Below are 19,071 nucleotides of genomic sequence, written 5' to 3' on the forward strand. Positions count from 1 at the left end.
GAGCATGGTCAGCCCTCAATCTGCTGCCACATTAACACACAACTTCCATTCCACATCAGCAAGCTGGCATTTTTTCTTCTCTTCAATTAAGTGCTTATGCCCGCTTGTTGACAGTTCCTGCGAACCTCACAGGATTTTGACCAGTGACATCTGCACTTGCTGCACTTTGCAACGCCAGTATGTGGGAGTACCTGCTACTAAAATTTAAGTTTTGATTTTTTAAAATCCTGAATATGGAGCTGGGGGAAGGAATACTCTTTTATATTGTTACTCCTACCCATCCAGCTTCATGTCCTTGGGCTTCCCTTCAGCCTGGCCTCTGATCTTCCAATCCCTGGTGTCTCCTCTGAATATCCTTATCAGCCACCTATATTCTACTTCCCAGCCTCTGATCTCCTGATCCCTCCCCCAAGTTATTTTCTAGGATGCAACAATACTGTTTTGTGCTTGGCTGGTTCCAACGGAATGAGGTCTATGTTCCAATATTAACCTCAGGGTTACACCATTTATGAGTAGGAGACATATACGATATTGAGCACAATGGAATTTCTTCTAAACATTTAGATCTTGCTTGGTTCCTCAGATATCCTGAGGAGGTGACTAAGACCTGAATGTTGACATGTTTCGATACAGATGCTGCTTACCCGGATGACTATTGCCAGCATTCTCTAGTTTTATTTTTGAATTAGTAGGATTTTGTTTTTTTTGTTCTGTGTAAATGTCAACTCAATTCCTGATACAGACATCATGACTAGACAGTGGCACAGATTTTATAGTTCAAAAGATGGCACACTGACAGTATTCATTGTCATTACCCGATGAAACTGACAACATCCTGAACATTTCAAAATGTGTAGTTAAATGTGAAAACAAGTTGCTCTCAGTGCTTCCCTACTCTTCCACAGACTGTTTCATTGAAGTCCTTGCAGATATGAATGCTGGAAACCACTATATTTGGTGCAAATGTCCACTTTTTAGCAATTAGTATCAGTATAAATACATCTTGAAAAGTTACAGCTTTTTGAGGAAGATACATTATTGTTTAGTCATAATTATTGCTCGTCAATCTTGCTGGCCGTGGAAAACTAATTTTACATTTGTGGAACAGTAAAATCTCCAGCCCATGATAAAAATCGCATAGATTTTTTAAAAATGATTTTTTAAAGTTTGTATACAGTAGTTCAGCTTCTACCTTAATCCCAATCTTCATTTCACTCTTAAGTAATTTTTACTCAAGGTTGCTGTGTGTGAGAGTTGTTTTCCATATTCTTGGTGATTTAGCCTGCTTGTTGATCTTATTGTAGTTGTATAGTTGAGATCCCCTAAAGCTTAAGCTGAAATGAAATGAATGTTGGGGAAGGTGAAATCCATTCTACAGTGTTCATTAAATCTTTGTAAGTAATTGAGGTCAATGGCGATTAGTGTCTTGTCACCACCGATTGCAAAATCTGGGCTATTGGGAATCAGATAACTGCTATGCAGGAATGTTCCAGGAAGTTAGAAATTAATGTGTTTCTGATTTTTTGTGTTATGTGTTACTGAAATGTCAATTTATGGACAAACTGCACTAACAATCAAATAGTTATAAATATACTTAGAAAGAATACACGGTTCTGTACAAGTTGTTCTTCCCCATTAAGCAGTAGTGTATTTGAATCAATGTAAAAATACACTTTGTTTTGCAAACAATATGTTCTTTTTCCTCAGAGCAAAATGACAATATAAATTTGACTTTCCATTTGTGTAAATTTACTATGCCACCAAAATTTCTGTCTTCCAAACACATCTAATGGTATATGTTAGATTAGGACTGCTCAAGGAAAAGAATAGAAGTTTGCATGAGAATAAATAGGTCACAAAATTATCAACTGTGTTCTACTATTCACATCTTTTCATGCATGAACTAATACAGTAACTATTTACACTGTTGCACTGTGTTATGCTTGGAATAAAAATATTAACCTCTTTCATTCACAAAAGATTCAACTTGATAAGTTCATTGTGTAAAATAAAGACTGCTGAACATTTACTTAGCTCTGAAAAATGAGGGCAACATTTTCTTAGCTGGAAGCATTGCCATTGCTAGTTTACATGAAGGTATTTATGGCACTGTAAGCTTCTGTAAATTCTAAAGCAGAACATTGTGAGAGTGAGGAAATTGCACTGTTGACAAAGGGCTCAATCAGTGGCGATCACTTCTGTTCTTCTTTCATGGCCAAGTGTTAGTTGAGATGATCAGATCGAATGTGTGTCAAAGCTGAAATGTCAGCTTCAAGGATTAAATTAGTCAGTACTGCTGACTGAAATTCAATATTTGGCAGAACTAAATCGTAGTTGGATTTGTAGAAAGTAACTTTTAAAAATTGGCTCTAACTGAAACATAATAGAATGCAGTTTATTTAACACAATGGAGGAAATGTCCAACATGACATAAAAAGTTTACTTATACTTTGTACTGTGATGAAAAAGACAGAAATCAATGGTGGGGCATTTAATCACCAATATGGCTCCGGTAAAACTCTACTTTATGAGAGGCTAATTCTGATCAATATAGATTATTTTGAGGTTGTGAGAAATTTTGGAGAGACCTGAAAGGTTGTTTCACCAAGAATGCAACCGACTTGCTTTTGCTTAAATGGAGGCAATAGTCAAGTGTATTCTCTTTGTCAACTACTTAAAAGGGACCCACTGGGGCCTCCATCCTTACAAAATGTAGAGGACACATTCATTTTGCTGGCATGGTTAATATTAGATAACTGCTTGTATTGATCAGATTAATCAGTAAATCCCTTAGTTCTCCATCTTAAAAAAACACATTCTATATTCATAGAAACTGGACAGTTATGCCAAGAAAGGAGAATACATAAATGAATTTCATTAACCAGAAAATGTCTGAACATATAATTTCACAGCTTGGTTTAAAACAGATTTTTTTTTTGAAAAGGAAGTGGACGACTGAAAGCTCTTTGCTGCAGGTTTTGTCAAGATTAAAAATGAAAAGAAAAAGAAAGCAACATAAAAATAATCAACCAAAACACTATAAATAACAATTGCACACTCAGATTATCTCATGGCAATAAGGTTTCCTACTCTTTTGTACTCTGCTATCTTTGTTTACTCATAGACCATCTGTCTCTTGGGCTTCATGCTAATGGCATAAAGAATAAAATATTGCCCTGGATTTCTGGTCACAAAGCTAGTCTTTTTTTTAAATAAAAGCTGTTCCTTGGCTCAAGGATACTCTGTCTTTGATTTTTTTCAGAGGGGCAATAAACCAGGCCAGGCTCTGATTAGTCTACTTTGGTACAGCGATGAAAATGATTTTGAGAGGCCTTTTGTTTATATGCAAACAGATGAGACGTCAGGCCAAAGTGATCATGTTTTAGAAGTGACCTGTAGAATGAAAGGGGAGTGGTCTGCTCTCTTGTTGAGCTGAGCAGTTTAGTTCAGTCCAGAACTGGTTGGGAGTTCAACATTGAGCTGAGTGGAAACTCTCTCTTCTGCCCTTCTAACTTCAACCTGTAAGCATCTGACCCCTTTTTGTACTGTGTTTTAAAGGGAATTTGCTTATTGGGACTGTTGTGTACATTCAGAACAACATATTTAAGTTTAGTCTACAGACTGAGTTCTGTAGGGGTTCTTTATTCTGTTCTTCATGTTTCATTGTGTAATTTTATGAACAAGTTTTTTGTCTGTTTTAAACCTGGTAGTCAACCTCACAAACTTAATCTGGGCATTTTTCCCTGTACACTTACCAAAACAAATTGCAAAGTCATGGTCTGGGCTGCTTGCTTAAGAATGTTTTGAGTGGTCTGGCCTAGTCCATAACATTTGTAACAGGAAATCTTAAAAAAAAAACACACTGGCAAAGAACTTTTATAAGTAAGGAATGCCATTCCTTTAGGTTTGAATTATTATTGAAATTACTCTAAAAATATATTATGTGTTGTATTTATTATATGTAAAATTATATTGGGAATGTATTATCTTTTCCCTTTAATTCTCTTAACCTGATATTTCTTTCTCTTTCGTCTCATGTTTATGGATTTACATTTAATTATTCAAATTCATATTTCTATACCTCTCACTGAGACTTGTGCAATCTGATTATTGAAGGGGCATATTGTCACTGCATGCCTTGCTGATACACTACAGATACTCCGTAGAGAATGGCATGCTGAAAAGGATCTGAAAATATTGTAAGATAGAATTTGCAGCTGGCTGTCACTCTTAAGCTTGCCTACTTTCCAGTGGGACACCCTACAGCCAGTTAATACACAGAGAAATAAGACTCCTTTGAGACAGGGCCTTCCACTTCTCACTATTAACAGGTTATGTCAGTGGGCAAAAAATTAGCAAGTGCAGTATAATATGGGAAAATGTGAAGTTGTTCATTTTGGAAGAAAGAACAAAAGATAAAAATGTTATTTAAAAAGGAAAAAAATTGCAAAAAGCTGAAACAAAAAGGGACTTCAGGGTAATTGTGCACGAAACCCAAAAAGCTGGCACACCATTGCAGCAGATATCAGGAAAGTTAATGGAATGTTGGCCTCTTATTTCAAGGAAGTTGGAATATAAGAATACAAAAGTCTTATTGTAATTCTACAAGGAGCTGGTGATATCACATCCAGAGTACTGTCAGCAGTTTTGGACCCCTTATTTAAGGAAAAATATAATTTACTTGGCAACAGTTCAGAGAAGGGTCATTGGGATGATCGTTAGTATGGAAGGGTTATTTTATAAGCAATGTTTAAACAATTTGGGACTCTACTCATTAAAAAATAGAAGAATCAAAGGTGATCTAATTGAAATATAAAGGATTTTTAAAAGATGTTTGACAAGGTAAATGCAAAGAAAAGGTTTCCACTCATGGGACAGTCTAGGACTGGAGGATAAATTTTCAGAACAAAGGGGCACCAATTTAAGACTGAGATGAGGAGGAATTTCTACTCTCAAAGAGTTGTGAATCTTTAGGTTTCCTTGCCACAGAGAGCTGTGGGAGCAGGGTGCTCAGGTATATTTAAGGTTAAAATATATCGATTCTTGATCACTCGAGGAATGAATGGTTCTGGGGAATGCACAGGAAAGTGGATGTGAGGAATGTCAGATCCAGCCATGATCCTTTTGAATGGCGGACCAGGCTTGAGGGTTGAATTACCTACCTCTATTTCTTCTGGACTTATGTTCAATCTGACTGGCAAGCTTTTGGTTTCAGCAGCCCCACCTAAAGCGGTGATCATTGTTGGGTTTGCATCCACCCCCGGAAGAAGAGCCAGAAGCCAGATGACAACAGTTGGATAACGGAAATGTTGAGGATGGCATTTTTGGTGGGGCTAGGATAAAGGGTGCTCATGAAGGTGGTTGAGAGTGTGGGGTTGGGGAGCTCAGGTCAGGATATGAGAGGGACAGATCTTGGGAGGGTGAATCTTGTGTGGGTGGATCTCTGTACAGAAGATGGGAACTATTCAGGAAATCTACCCACCCCTTTATTGCCTGAGGCATCCTGTTTACCTGCTGCATCTCCTATACATTCTAACTTCCTCTTGCTGTCTGGAAATGATGACATTTTCCAAGGCTTCTGATGGCAAATCTGCCAGGAATAAATCACAAAAATCTGCCTCATAAATTGTCACTCAAAAGCCAGTGAGAAGGTTTTGGGTATCGATATGCTTAATGCTGATCACAAACCAATGTGCTCAGTAGAGGGACACATATTGAAGTGTTATTTGTCCCTTAAATAGAACATTTAAAGGTTATAAAAAAATAAATATGCTGTATATATCTTTTAAAGCATCATTCTCAAAACCTGATATTGTAATTAATTATAAAAGTACAATACAATTCTTTTCATAGCATACTGTAACTCAAAAGAGAAATCTCAATAGCATGCTTTTGACTAGAAATGGAGAAATGCTACTTCTTTCCTTCATTTAAATGTAACTTATTTTCACTAACCAATCATCTAGTACTATTAATACATAACACCACACATTCACTGACTCTCAGAGAGACTACTCTCGAGAGCACAAATATGTAATATGGATTTCCCTACTCTTCTTGCAATGAGCATTGTCACATTTTTATGATAATTGTGTTTGAGGATGTCATGCAATAGCAGTTTTCTTAAAAACATGCAAATTTGACAATTGTGGAATAGTTCGGAGGCTAGAAAAGTGCAGTTAATATGTGTAATGCTGTCATGTATATAGTTTCAACATAAAATATTCAGACATAAAAAATAAATCAGAATAACAAAACAAGGTAACGTGTTCACATCATAAATTGTCACAAAATAAACATGTTCACAAGAAAAAACAGTGCAATGCAAACCACGTGCATATGGAAGTAAGAAAAGACATGGGTACTGTGAGACACTAACTTTTAATTAAATTACAACGAATTGTTGACTTGCATAAAAAAAGTTGCAATTTGCTTTTCTTATCCATGTCTTTTATTTTACTCCCATAATTCACCTTATCCCCTTCTTTTATAATTCATTACCTAACTATGGGGTCATGCAGAAATCTCACAATTTAAATTTAGAAAGCATCAAAACAGTTTAGTAAGCTGCAAAAAGAACAATAATGTTTTTATGTTTGTAAACAATAATAACATATACCTCCTGTTCTTACCAGAGGGTTGAGTTATTCCAAGTATTGAGGAGTGAAGCAGATAAGGAAGAGATAAGCTTTTGTAAATACAACAAACAATTAAATATTGGTTCTGTTTTTACATTGATACATCTTAAGAATAGGACTTCAGACATGATGAATGATTTGTTACATAGTTCGAAAGACCAAGAGCATTCCTATTCAGACTAAGAGGAGACATCTTTTAGCATTTTTGCACGTGATATTCAAGAATTTAAGAATGAAAATGTTTGTGCATAAATGCATTTGAACAGATGTAAAAGCACACTGATTGATCCATTGAGATTGAAAACTCCACACAAATTTGACATTTGAAATGCATGTTTGTAACAACATGGTTGTATGAAATACATGTATTATTTCCACACAAAAGTAAATTAACAGTTGTGTTTAAGTGAATTGCAGCACTATTTCTCTTAATGATGTTACCAAAGCTTTACAAATAATATGCAGTGGCAATTCAACTCAAGTGTTAATGCCACAGTCTAGGAGCTTTGTTGTTTACTTTGGCTTAAAGTGTTATTGTTTAAATAGAAAGAGTGTAAATTTTGTCAACTGATTGACCATTTAGTGCAAATTTTTAAAAATAAGATGTGTTTGACAAAGTAATCTTGTCAAACCAAAAACTTGTCCAGAGACAAAACAATAGTAACTGCAGTATCTGTGCTTTCCAGCTAATAGGAAGGGGGATGCAAAGGCACATATTTCATGCAATGGTGCTGTTCCAAAACTATACTGGATTCTGTCATCAATTTATGAAAAATATGAAGTGGTTACCAAATTTAAAAGCATTTGTTTGTCCCACATATTATTAGCAATAGAACTGAAAAGCAACTTGATATATTTATAAAATTATCCTTAAACTATCAGGTATCCAATCACCAATATATAAAAACTTATTACACTTTAAATAGTGTTAAGTGCCATATTACTAGTTATTTGTTGGCAGATGTCTACACACTAGACTGTTTCTATTGGCAATGAGAACTTAATGTCACCAGCATTTTCATTCTGCTTAAATTTACAATTTTAAAATGTATTCATGGGATTAGGGTGTTGCTGGCGAGGCCAGCATTTATTATTAACCATTCCTAATTTGCCCAGAGGTTAGTGAAGAGTCATCCACATTGGCTTGGGTCTGGAGACAAAGCAGGCCAGACCAGCTAAAGATGTCAGATTTCCTCTCCTAAAGGACAGGATTGAACCAGATAGATTTTCTTTTAATGCCAGTTGAAAATGGTTGCATGGTCACCATTAAGTTTTTTTTTAATTCCAGGTTTTTTTTATTGAGTTCAAATTGCACCAATTGACTTGGTGGGATTCAAACCCCATGTACCTAGAATATCGGCCTGGAGTTCTGCCAGGCTGGGTTCAATGACATTTAGACATGTCACCACTTCACTGAATCTTTAAATACCAATTGGACTGATAGTGTTGTACAGGTAAGTCTGATTTGGTCAGGAAACCATCTTTTCTACCTTACAGTACTGTCGGATTTTTGATTGGATCACCCAAAGCTACTTTCCAAAGCAGTTCAATAAAATGTGCATATTGAACATAGCCTGAAGTTCATTAATATTTAGCCAATAAGGAACTGGTATTGACTATTTTTTAAAAAAATCAGAATTCTAATGAGTATTCCTAATTATAATTTCTATGTGTATATTTGCTTTGAACTCAAATCACAATTTTTAAAAATGCTTTTACTCAATTTATTCTCAGTTGTGGAATTTTAATTTATCAACTGTGCCAGGTTAAATAGTTAATAGCAGTAGCTAGTTTCCATTGTGGTGAAGCTACTCCTTTAACAAGGTTATGTTGTCTGTGGTAATTTATTTAAGAGAGGTCGTGAAAGACACAGACTCTGAAAAGTCTAAGTTGAAGGGCTTCAGGGCCAGTTTGATTATAGCAAACAGATACTGCCTCAGGAATTTGGCTTTCAAGCTTTTTGAAAAAAACACGTACAATGAAAGGGGAGTGGCCAGTTCTCCTAGCTCAGCTTTTCTCTGGTTTGGTTTGGGTTTAAGTAATGTTGGAAAAGCTGTTGGATGCAAAGAAGCAGGTTCAACCTGATCCTCCTCTCTCTCTGACTTCTCTCCTGTAAGACCCTGTGTTTGATTTTACCTCTTGTGCCAAAGGGTGTTTATTGGGATTGTTATAAGAATTGGGAGCAGCATCATTAAGTTGAAATAATCTGCTGGGTTTTTGGATACGTTAAGTTATTTGGATTTTTTTTCTCTTTTGTTTCTGTTTCATTTGATAATCTTGTAAATAAATTCTGCTTTGTTTAAAACTAAGTGGTTTGATCAGCTGCATCACTCCTGGGATATTCGTGTTACATCTGCTTAAAACAACTAACAAAGTTAGGATCTGAGCTACTTTCTTGAAATGTTTTGAGGAAGTCTGGCCTGGTCCATAACACCATATCTCTTCTAATATTTTTGAAAGTATAATGATACCACTTAACTGCTTCTAATGTCTCTGTTCTACAACTTACAGATTTTGTGCCTACTCAACAAGAATTTCAAACATGAAGAGATCAGTAGCACATACCATGTTCATATCTATGCCGTTTGTATATGTCCAGGCATGTTGGAAGTATTCCTCCAGCCTCTGACGGAGAGGATTTGGAATTTGATGAAAGCGTATGAATTCCTTGACTCGAAGCATTTGCATGTGATATCTTGCTGTTCCAGAATATAGTCTCTGGATAATTGCTGAGACGTTACCAAAGATACTGGCATACATTAGTGCTGATCAAGAAAAAAAATGGATTCAATCAGATAAGTGAGTAAAGCTTTATTTTAATAAATGGAACCTCTTAAATAAATCAATTTCAAAATTACTCTGGAATGTCTTGAACCATAACTATTCTTAAGTATATTACATATACCAGATAATTTTCTGGATGATAGAATATAAAATGTTATAAATAGAATTAAATAATGCTGTGATGGTTTTTTCAGAGTTTGCAAAAACAAAGGCCACAACCTTTTGGCATTTTCTTTTAGACTCACACTGTGGAAATATCTGTAAATACAATCATTATAGTCGTCATAGGGCCACTCTCTCGTTACAGAGGATGACTGATGGTGGTTTAACCTGAGAGTCACCATGCCTCAGGTGAGGGGAGAGGTTTAGAAAGAGAGTCATTCATGGTAACCTCAGCTGGTACAGGAATAGAACCCATAATTTTGGTGTTACTCCATATTGTAAACTGGCAGTCCAATCAACTGAGTTAACTTAGTCCCCATTATTATTAGGTGCACAGAACAACCAAAGAGAAGCAATGGCACTAATAAGGAAGCAGAGTCTATGAATATTTCTGAGACAGATGTATAGTTTCTTGGTAAGCAAGGATGTTGAAGGTAGACAGGAATACAGAGTTGAAGTTACAATCAGAATAGCCACAATCTTAATATCAAAGCCAGAAATTGCCGAAAAAGCTCAGCAAGTCTGGCAGCATCTGTGGACAGAAATCAGAATTAATGTTTCAGATCGAGTGGCCCTTTCTTCAGAACCGGATCATGATCTTATTAAATGGCATTTCAGGCTTGAGGAGATAAGGCTACCCTGACTCCTAACTCATATGTTCATATATATGCTGCATATATAGTTTAAATGATTTATTTTTTGTAATATCATTTTGGGAGGGTTATGGAATGTCTGTAAAAGAGGAATGCTTGGATTCTTGACAAGAAATGGAGAGTTGTTGCCAGCCCCTCAAGACTTGCTGTCAACTTGGACGATTCCAATATGCTTTAAAGCAGCTTTAACCAGCTGTCTAGGAAATCACCTGCCTCGGGATTTGAGGTGCAGTACTTTTATATACTAGTGCCCATGCTATGTTATCGTCTGCCATGAAACCACAATACATGCACCACAGCAGAGTAAACACGATCTGCAATAAGATGTTGGGTAACATTTATTCTACTTTAAGCATAAATGCAGTACAAGTATATCAAATGTATATTGAAAGATCCTTTCTCGCTTTTATCTTCTGATTTATAATTATTTCTGGGGTGTGAGTTGTACTCCTTGTTGTAAATATAGTTACAAAATAGCAGTTCAGTTCATCTGCTGCTTGACTCTTATTCATTATTAATTCACCAGAATCACTATCTAGAGGACCAACACTCGCTTTTTTATAGTTTGTCTGTTAAAAGACCTGTAGATTTTTTATGTACCTACATAGTTGCCCTTCATCCTGGAACTTCTCCTTCCTTTTAAGTCCTTGCTATTTTTTAAATACTGTCCAATGTTCAGACCATACGAAAGAGGAACAGAAGGAGGCTGTTCTGCCCCTCGAGCCTGCTCCGCCATTTGATAACATTGTAGTTGATCAGACATTCCTCACGTTCACATTCCTTCACCTTTTCCTGTAGCCCTTGATTCCCGACTGATCAGGAATCTGCCACAGCATTAAATATACAGAAGGACTGTGCCCCCACAGCTCTCTGTGGCAAGGAGTTCCAAAGAAACTCAATCTTCTGAGAGAAGAAATTCCTCTTCATCTGTGCAGTCGCAAGTAGATAGGATAGTGAAGAAAGCGTTCGGTATGCTTGCCTTTATTGGTCAGTGCATTGAGTACGGGAGTTGGGAGGTCATGTTGCGACTGCAGGACATTGGTTAGGCCACCTTTGGTATAGTGTGTGCAATTCTGCTCTCCCTGCTTTAGGAACACTATTGTGAAGGGTTCAGAAAAGATTTACAAGCATGTTGCCAGGGTTGGAGGGTTTGCGCTATAGGGAGAAGCTGAATAGGCTGGGGCTATTTTCCCTGGCATATCGAAGGCTGAGGGTTGACCTTGTAGAAACTTATAAAATCATGGGGGCATGGATAGCCAATATCTTTTTCCCTGAAGTGAGGGAGTCCAAAATTAGATGGCATAGTTTAAGGTGAAAGGAGAAAGGTTTAAAAGGGACCTAAGGGCAACTTCTTCATGCAGAGAGTAGTGGCGTGTATAGAATAAGCAGCCAGAGGAAGTGGTGGACGCTGGTACAATGACAACATTTAAAAGGCATGTGGATGGGTATATGAATAGGAAGGGGTGAGAGGGATATCGGTCAAATGCTGGCAAATGGGACTAGATTGACTTATGATATTTGGTCGGCATGGACTAGTTGGACTAAAGGGTCTGTTTCCATGCTGTACAACTCTGTGACTCTATGACTCTAAGCATCTTGTTTTGTTTAGCATAATATAATGAAAATATAAGTAGGAAATATGAAATGAGCTTAAAACCGAGCTGTTAGTATTTGAAGGTGATTAATGAGTCAAATCAATGTATTAATTTTGAACATTTTCCTGTAAATCCCAAAGTCTAGAACAATGATAGATATAATAGCAACACCAATCTTAGAACATCTCGAACTATGGAATTCCATTTAGCAGACAATTTTCCATTAACATAGTTAAATCAATCATAATCATTAGCCAAGCTTGACAATTTTAATTTATTTCTATTTCCTGCGCCCTGCATGTTAGGTAGAATCATCCAATTGATTAGTTTGACCTAAAGACATTTTACTTTCAAAGTTTAACCTTCTGAGGGGCACCATTCTCTAGTACAAGATCATTTATATTATATTCTTATCATCACAGGAAGCATTTTCATGAGCATAACTTATGCCCTTAGTATATCTAGGGAGTTGTACTGAGAAAGATGTATTGAATATCAACTTAGTAACATCACCCAGACATAATTAGGGTTCTAGCCACCACTTCAGATCAGCAGACCACAGGAAATGCAGTCACCCATATAGGATTTTTATGTATCACAAACATTTTTGCACATATGTGGTTATGCAGCCAATGCGAGCTGGCTATGTGCACATTGCATCTTTTATAGACCAAAAGGTTCACACCAGCATTAGTAAAGATGACAGCTTCAATGACCCATAGGAATTTGAAGCATCATACTGATCTCAAGAGTCATACTGGAGCTGACATATCATAACATCGCTGCTAAGCCTTTACCCTGGTTGCACCACAGTGGAGTAAATAAGATCTGTAGTAAGATACATTTATATTACAACAAGCATAACCTTAGAGCAAATATTGTGTTATACAATTCTAAAAACATAAGAAATAATTAAGAAATAAATGATAAACTGGACTGAGATATAGAAATTCTCCTTTTCTGGTAAACTAGCTCAGTCTTTTAAAATGTACTCTTCTCATGTTATCTTATACAGGGCTACCAGAAATGACAGTGTCGTTAGGAACATAAAATATTGAATAATAACTGAATACGTATATCTCCAGTAACTGATCACAATAAGAGGGTTGGGTTCAGATCATTTCCAGGTATTTACTTGTCATTACATGGGCCATTTCAAATAGTAGAACATCATTGAGCTGTAATAACAGTTGAAGGGATTTATTATCTTTGAGGTCATCTCCTACTACCTTCCCGTTATTAAAAATATTGGCAGGGTTTTAATTCTGAATTCAGAGCTTATTTATTCAGTACATGTACAGATACCAATCCCAGATTTAAAAAACTTGCAGTTCAAAACATATCTTATGAAAGAACTCTGCAAAGTTACAGAACTAAATCACCCGTAGATATTCACATTTCAGAAGCTGACATTTTTTCAGTATTAAAATTAGTACAGAGAGTAAAGATCACTTACAGCCAATCAACATGACGCAGATGGAAAAGATCTTCTCCGAGTTAGTGTTAGGGGACACATTCCCAAAACCAACACTTGTCAAACTGCTGAAAGTGAAGTAGAGTGCTGTCACATATTTGTCCTTGATGGATGGTCCAGAGCTAGCATCGCTGATATTATATCGTTTTTCTATTTGCTGTCCTAAAGAATCCAACCAACCAATTTTGTGTACCAGGTACGGTCGCTCCACATTCCCAATGGCGTACCAAATGCAAGCCAGCCAGTGTGCAATCAAGGCAAATATGCACATGAGCAGCATCAGAACTGCAGCCCCATATTCAGAGTATCGATCTAATTTACGGGCAACCCTCACCAGACGCAGCAGGCGAGCTGTCTTCAGAAGACCAATCAGTGTTGTTGTCTGTCAAAACAGTAGAATTATCAGTGAAGGAGAAAAGAGATCACAGCTTTTTCTAAATGAGATGTTTATGTTCATTGATTTTCTAAAAGACAACCTGCCTGACCCCCAGCTTTTGGTTACGAAGCACAACACTTTCAATACAGTAAACCCCGTTTTCACAAAGAAAATCTTAGTTAAATTTATTGCTGAAAAGGTGAAAGATAATTCTGAGCAACTATGTAGGAAAACCAGTATAAGGAGGTAAAAAAAATTCATTTCATTTGCATTATACATCTTGACAATCATAAATAAATATTATGTACTTCCCATCAGCCATATCTTTTGCAAGCACTGTCAACGTGCATCACGTATATGCTGACATCCTTAATCACCAATTGCTTATCTATTGACAAACAAAAATGTTCCATCATATTTATAAACTGTAGTTTTCTGATCGAAATTTCATTCAACTTCCCAAATCTAACAGAGTCATAGAATCATATTGCATGGAAACAGATCCTTCAGCTTGCTTCATCTATGCCGACCAGGTTTCCTAAATTGAACTAGTTTAATTTGCCCGCATATAGCCATTTTCCTCTAAACCTTTCCTATTCGTGTAGCTGCCCAAATGTCTTTCTTGGGTTAAATCTAGTGAGAAACATGGGATCTATATTTGAAACCATCTGTGTTGAGGTTTTTGCCTCACATTTGCTCTATACTCAAGATTACGTTTTCTATTGTTAGACTATTGCCTGCTTAACCAGGCAAAAGTGGGTACTGCAGATGCTGGAGTTTAGAGTCAAGATTAGAGTGGTGCTACAAAAGTCTGAAACTTTGATCTTCCTGCTCCTCAGATGCTGCCTGACCTGCTGTGTTTTTCCAGCACCACTCTAATATTGCCTGCTTAAGTTGTTCTCTCCCAAATGCTGTACAAGCATCTATGAACTTACATCACTGGAAGGAAGGATTTTTAATGTCCTCTTCACTGTTTCAGTACCTTCATCATACTCTAGATTGGCTGAAGTTTGTGTAAGTGTTTTCTCCCACCACCATCGTTCTTGTTGAATTCCACTGGGTTCCTATTTCAGTTAATGAACTTGCAAACGTGTAACTGATCTTGAGTCCCTCCAGGGCTCACTTGAGCAATACTCGGCATTTTTTGACTGTACCTTTCACTTATCTGATCATGTTTCCTTGTTGCTCCTTTGGAGGTCCATTATTCAAACCTCTGTCATTCAGGTATCTTTCTCAAACTAATTTACCTTGATATCGTCATTGCCTTTAAAACCCATTAAAGTTATTCTGCACTGTGTAATTGTTTCACTGCTTAAATTTCTTCATCCTTCTCAGTTTGTGTTTCACTTTCATGTATTTTGTTACTTGCTTTCATACCCCTTTGGTTTTGGATAATCTTCAGAAACATGCAGAGGGTTTGCAGGAACTAATTTCTACCTATTGACTGCTATACATGCATCCTGATCATTTCATTGGTTCTGCATCTGGGCAATGCTAATGCATTGGCTCTTTGCATCAGGAGAGGACAATATAATGATTGCATGGGTTGGAGATGTGGGGGTTGTGGAAATCAACTAGCAACTAAACAGTTAATAATTCTTTTAAACAGAACTAATGGCACCATTGCACAGTGGTGAGTTTAAAAGAGGGTATTAGTTGGATTGTTGAGCTTCAAAATGGCGCCACTGGCATCAAAGCAGTGTTGCACATTGATTGAATTCACAATCTGATCATTCTGTTTACATCTGGCATATTTTCACATTATGCAGGATTGTCATTTGCCCCAATCATCATCTAGCAAGATTAGTTTCACGTGTCTTCATGCTTATTGTGCACATTATTTTGGAGCTGTCAGTTATTCAGTGTACCCATAGATGTGCACTGAAAAGCTGCTTTTCTCACCTTTTGCTTGAGAAGAGCACATCTAATCCGTGTTAAAAAAATTTTCCATGATGGATAGAATTCTTCAGGGGCAAGGAGTAACATTCTTGCTCCTTTGCCTTAAAAATAAAATAGGAAATATTCGGTACTGTTTGAATGTGTTATATTTTGAGTTTAGTATGTGTGGAGTTAAAATTCTTGCAGTAATAATTAAACAAAAATATCTCTTTGCTGGTTTTACAGAATTCAGAAGGGCTTATAAGTTTCAAATAACAAACATGCCAGGTAATGATTACCTCCAACATGAGATCATATAACCATTTTCCCTCGATGGTGGGGTGGGGTGGGATGGGGGGCATGTGTCTTACCATTAACTAGAAATATAATTGATTTAGCCTTACAAATACTGTGGCTACAAGAGTCCATCTACAAGGCCCAAGTAATGAATATGATGGAATGCTCAAGAAGCTCAACAGAAACCAGGAAAATGCAAACTGTTTGTTTGGCACCCCATCCACCATCTTAATCAGTCACTCCTTCAATCACTGATGCACAGTGGCATAGAATGCACCATCTGCCAGACACACTGCTAACATTCCCACAGGCTCTTTCAACTGAATCGTTCAAACCAATAACACCTCCCTCCTAGAAGGAAAAGTGCTCATATGCATGAAAACACCAACAGTAGAAGTACCCTTGAAAGATGCATATTATCCTGACTCGGCATTCCTTCACTGTCACGAGGTTAGTATCCTGGAACTCCCTTCCTAAATAGTGTTGTTCATGCCTATGTATGACACAGACTACAATGGTTCAAATTGCTGGATGACTAGCACCTTCTCAAGGACAATTAAGGATGGGCAACAAATACTGGCCTTGCCAATAAAGTTAACATCTCATGAAAGAATAAAAATAAAGTTTTATGTGTATGAATTTCACAATTTTATCACAATTTTTCTTGGCAAAAAGAGTTATGTTCAATTCATCCACATTTAATTAAGTACAATACTATACATATCACAACTGATTCTCTGAACTTTTTAAGTACATAATTCTTTCTTGAGATAAATCCTTTCAGTAAGTGTTGCATAATCAACATGAGAAAGAATTCAAGAGGGACTGATAACTGAAAAGTCAAACACCTGCCTCTAGCTTTTCAATGATCTATGGAGAGTTCAATGACTGTGGGCTGTCGATATTGTTTGCATTACATTCCCTGTCGATGTTTTCGATGGTGGGTTGCCATCCAAAAGCATGGTACCTCCGACTATTTAGTGTAACTAATCGATTCAGTTTCATTACAGGCAGACTAAATGATGTGCACTCATCTTGGTGAGCCAGGGGATCTACAGACAACATTCAGAAGCTTATAATATGATATTGTGAGTTACATTATCAGATTAATATAAAATAATGCTTTCTTTTACTAGAAGTGCAAAGATTTAAGGTTTACTTTCTCAGTGACTAAGGGTTGAATTTTACCAGAATTCTCAGTGCTGATTTTGACAAGTTTCATGAAAGATTTTACTCCGTGCGACCAAACAAGATATCTCATGTCATCTTCCCACATTCACCTATTAGCTATGCACCACACTTCAGTGGGGTTTCACTCATCATATCATCCCTACTTAATGCAGGCAGAAACATGTGCAGTATTGTAAAATGCAGTTGTCCACCTGGTCAAGTGCTGGCAGTCTGAGCTACACTGCAAGATTCCTATCATTGGCACAGGCATATCAGACACAGGGAAATTTCCTATAGGAATCTGGAGGTCCTGGTGGATGAGGTGGTGCAGAAGAGAACAGTCTTTTATATCCAATTGGCAGAGGAGGCCATGACACCTGACCCTTCTAGCCTGGTCTGAGGATGCTACCTGAGTCTGCTTCATATCTATGGTCCTGAGGAATTCTCAGCAATACTGTAAGAAGGTCAATAATGTTTCTGCTCTGTGAGGATATGTTCTTACTCTTTCTGTTACCATGCACTCACTCTATCTCTGCTATTGTCCCCCACCTCTCACCAAGGCTCATTGTTCACCATTCTCACTATCACATGCAACACCGTTTATCTTTTACTCTCATGCATCAAAACATCCCAACTTTACAAAACCTATTTTGCAACTGCAGTTCCTACTCATTTACTCCGGACACCTCATCACCTTTCCCCCACCTGGACCAGCACTAATAGTTTAGCTAGCCACCTTCATCCCACTCAATCCTTCCATTGTTTCACTCCCAGGAGAAATCAGCCCAAAAGAGGGCAGAGAAAGCCAAGACAGATGGTAGGATGCAAAACATTCAGATCTTTTCTCCCTTCAAGGAAAGGATTCTGGACTTAGCCAATTAGGACTGTGACCATCCATGTAGTAATGCTGAAATCTCCATGTTCTGGCAACTAAGAAAGAAGCATTGTCCATTGCTACTTCCTGTGCTCTCAGCTACCTCGCTGACTGTGTTAGCTAGATTAAATTCAGGCGCACATGATAGTGAGCACATTCCTGTTACATCTCTGCAACTGGTAAAGGAAGAAATGCCCTAGGTCACTGGCACTCAGAAGGCAGAAGGAAGCAAAGCAACTGCACATCTCCAGACAAGTGAGGGTGTCATGATGTCAGCAATTTTGAATGTAATTGGAATTATAAGCAAATGGATGAGTAGCAGGCAGCTTTGTCACAGGGACTAGGAAAATTGACTCAAATTTGAGGGAATCCATCAACTCTGTTAGTGGCATGTGAACATCTAGCTGCCTTCACAGACAGGTTTGCAGCTGCTATTCAGACCCAGGTCCAACATATCCAATGCTTGCTGGATATTTACATGGATTAGCATTCCATCAACTTAGTCATTCCAACAGCAAATCATATGGAGAAGAGGGACCCAGATGGAGGAGGAAACACATACAGGCCCCTCAGAAATCTCCTCACAGGACAATCCAGAGATTGCTAGGACTTCCACTTCCACTCTGCTGCCGCCTTCAGGCTAGCAGGAATTCAAGCTGAGCACTGTGCATCTGCATTTGGCCAGGACACGCTCAGCATGTATAGGTCCTCAAGACATAAATGCCCTATGGTCACCTGATCAAACCTTTAAGGCCAGTAGGGTCAATGGTAGGGCAGATTCCCTCTATTCTAGCTGTGGATTCTGAGACCACATGGAGTAAAAATGGAAAGGAAAGAACGATGACCTTCTGAGGGCACATAGGTGGTACGGGGTGATAACTGCATTGTGAAAATGTTTCCACATTCATATATTCACTGTTGGTCAGCTATGTGAGCACATGATTTTATAGCTGCATCTACAGGATTGAATGTGCAGAATAGCAAAACACAATATGGTCTTAGGTGTGCTGGCCAGCGGATGTTAGAAAATGCCTGCTACTTTGGCAATCAGGGCCAATCTTTCCAGAGCGCAATATATTACTTGTGCATCACAGACGTTAGTGGGATTGACTCCTGATGCTGCACAATGTGGTCAAAAGTATTTATGACCAATATCTGGGCTTCACACAC

At 37.5% G+C, this 19,071-nt stretch overlaps 1 protein-coding gene across 1 annotated transcript in view; it reads right to left on the reverse strand.

Moving 5' to 3' along the window:
* Positions 1 to 19,071, reverse strand: part of LOC122551638 (voltage-gated inwardly rectifying potassium channel KCNH7-like) — a 470,988-nt gene that overhangs the window by 67,800 nt on the left and 384,117 nt on the right. Inside the window, exons 9-10 of the mRNA XM_043693875.2 lie at positions 13,289 to 13,688; positions 9,204 to 9,403 (exon numbers count right to left, since the gene is read on the reverse strand). Of these exons, the coding sequence (XP_043549810.2) occupies positions 9,204 to 9,403; positions 13,289 to 13,688 (600 nt within the window). The remainder of the gene's footprint in view (positions 1 to 9,203; positions 9,404 to 13,288; positions 13,689 to 19,071) is intronic.

Source organism: Chiloscyllium plagiosum, unplaced genomic scaffold (assembly GCF_037043375.1).
Source record: "Chiloscyllium plagiosum isolate Xiang-an unplaced genomic scaffold, Cpla_swu_hap1 HiC_scaffold_7, whole genome shotgun sequence".
In the NCBI taxonomy this organism is placed as follows: Eukaryota; Metazoa; Chordata; class Chondrichthyes; order Orectolobiformes; family Hemiscylliidae; genus Chiloscyllium; species Chiloscyllium plagiosum.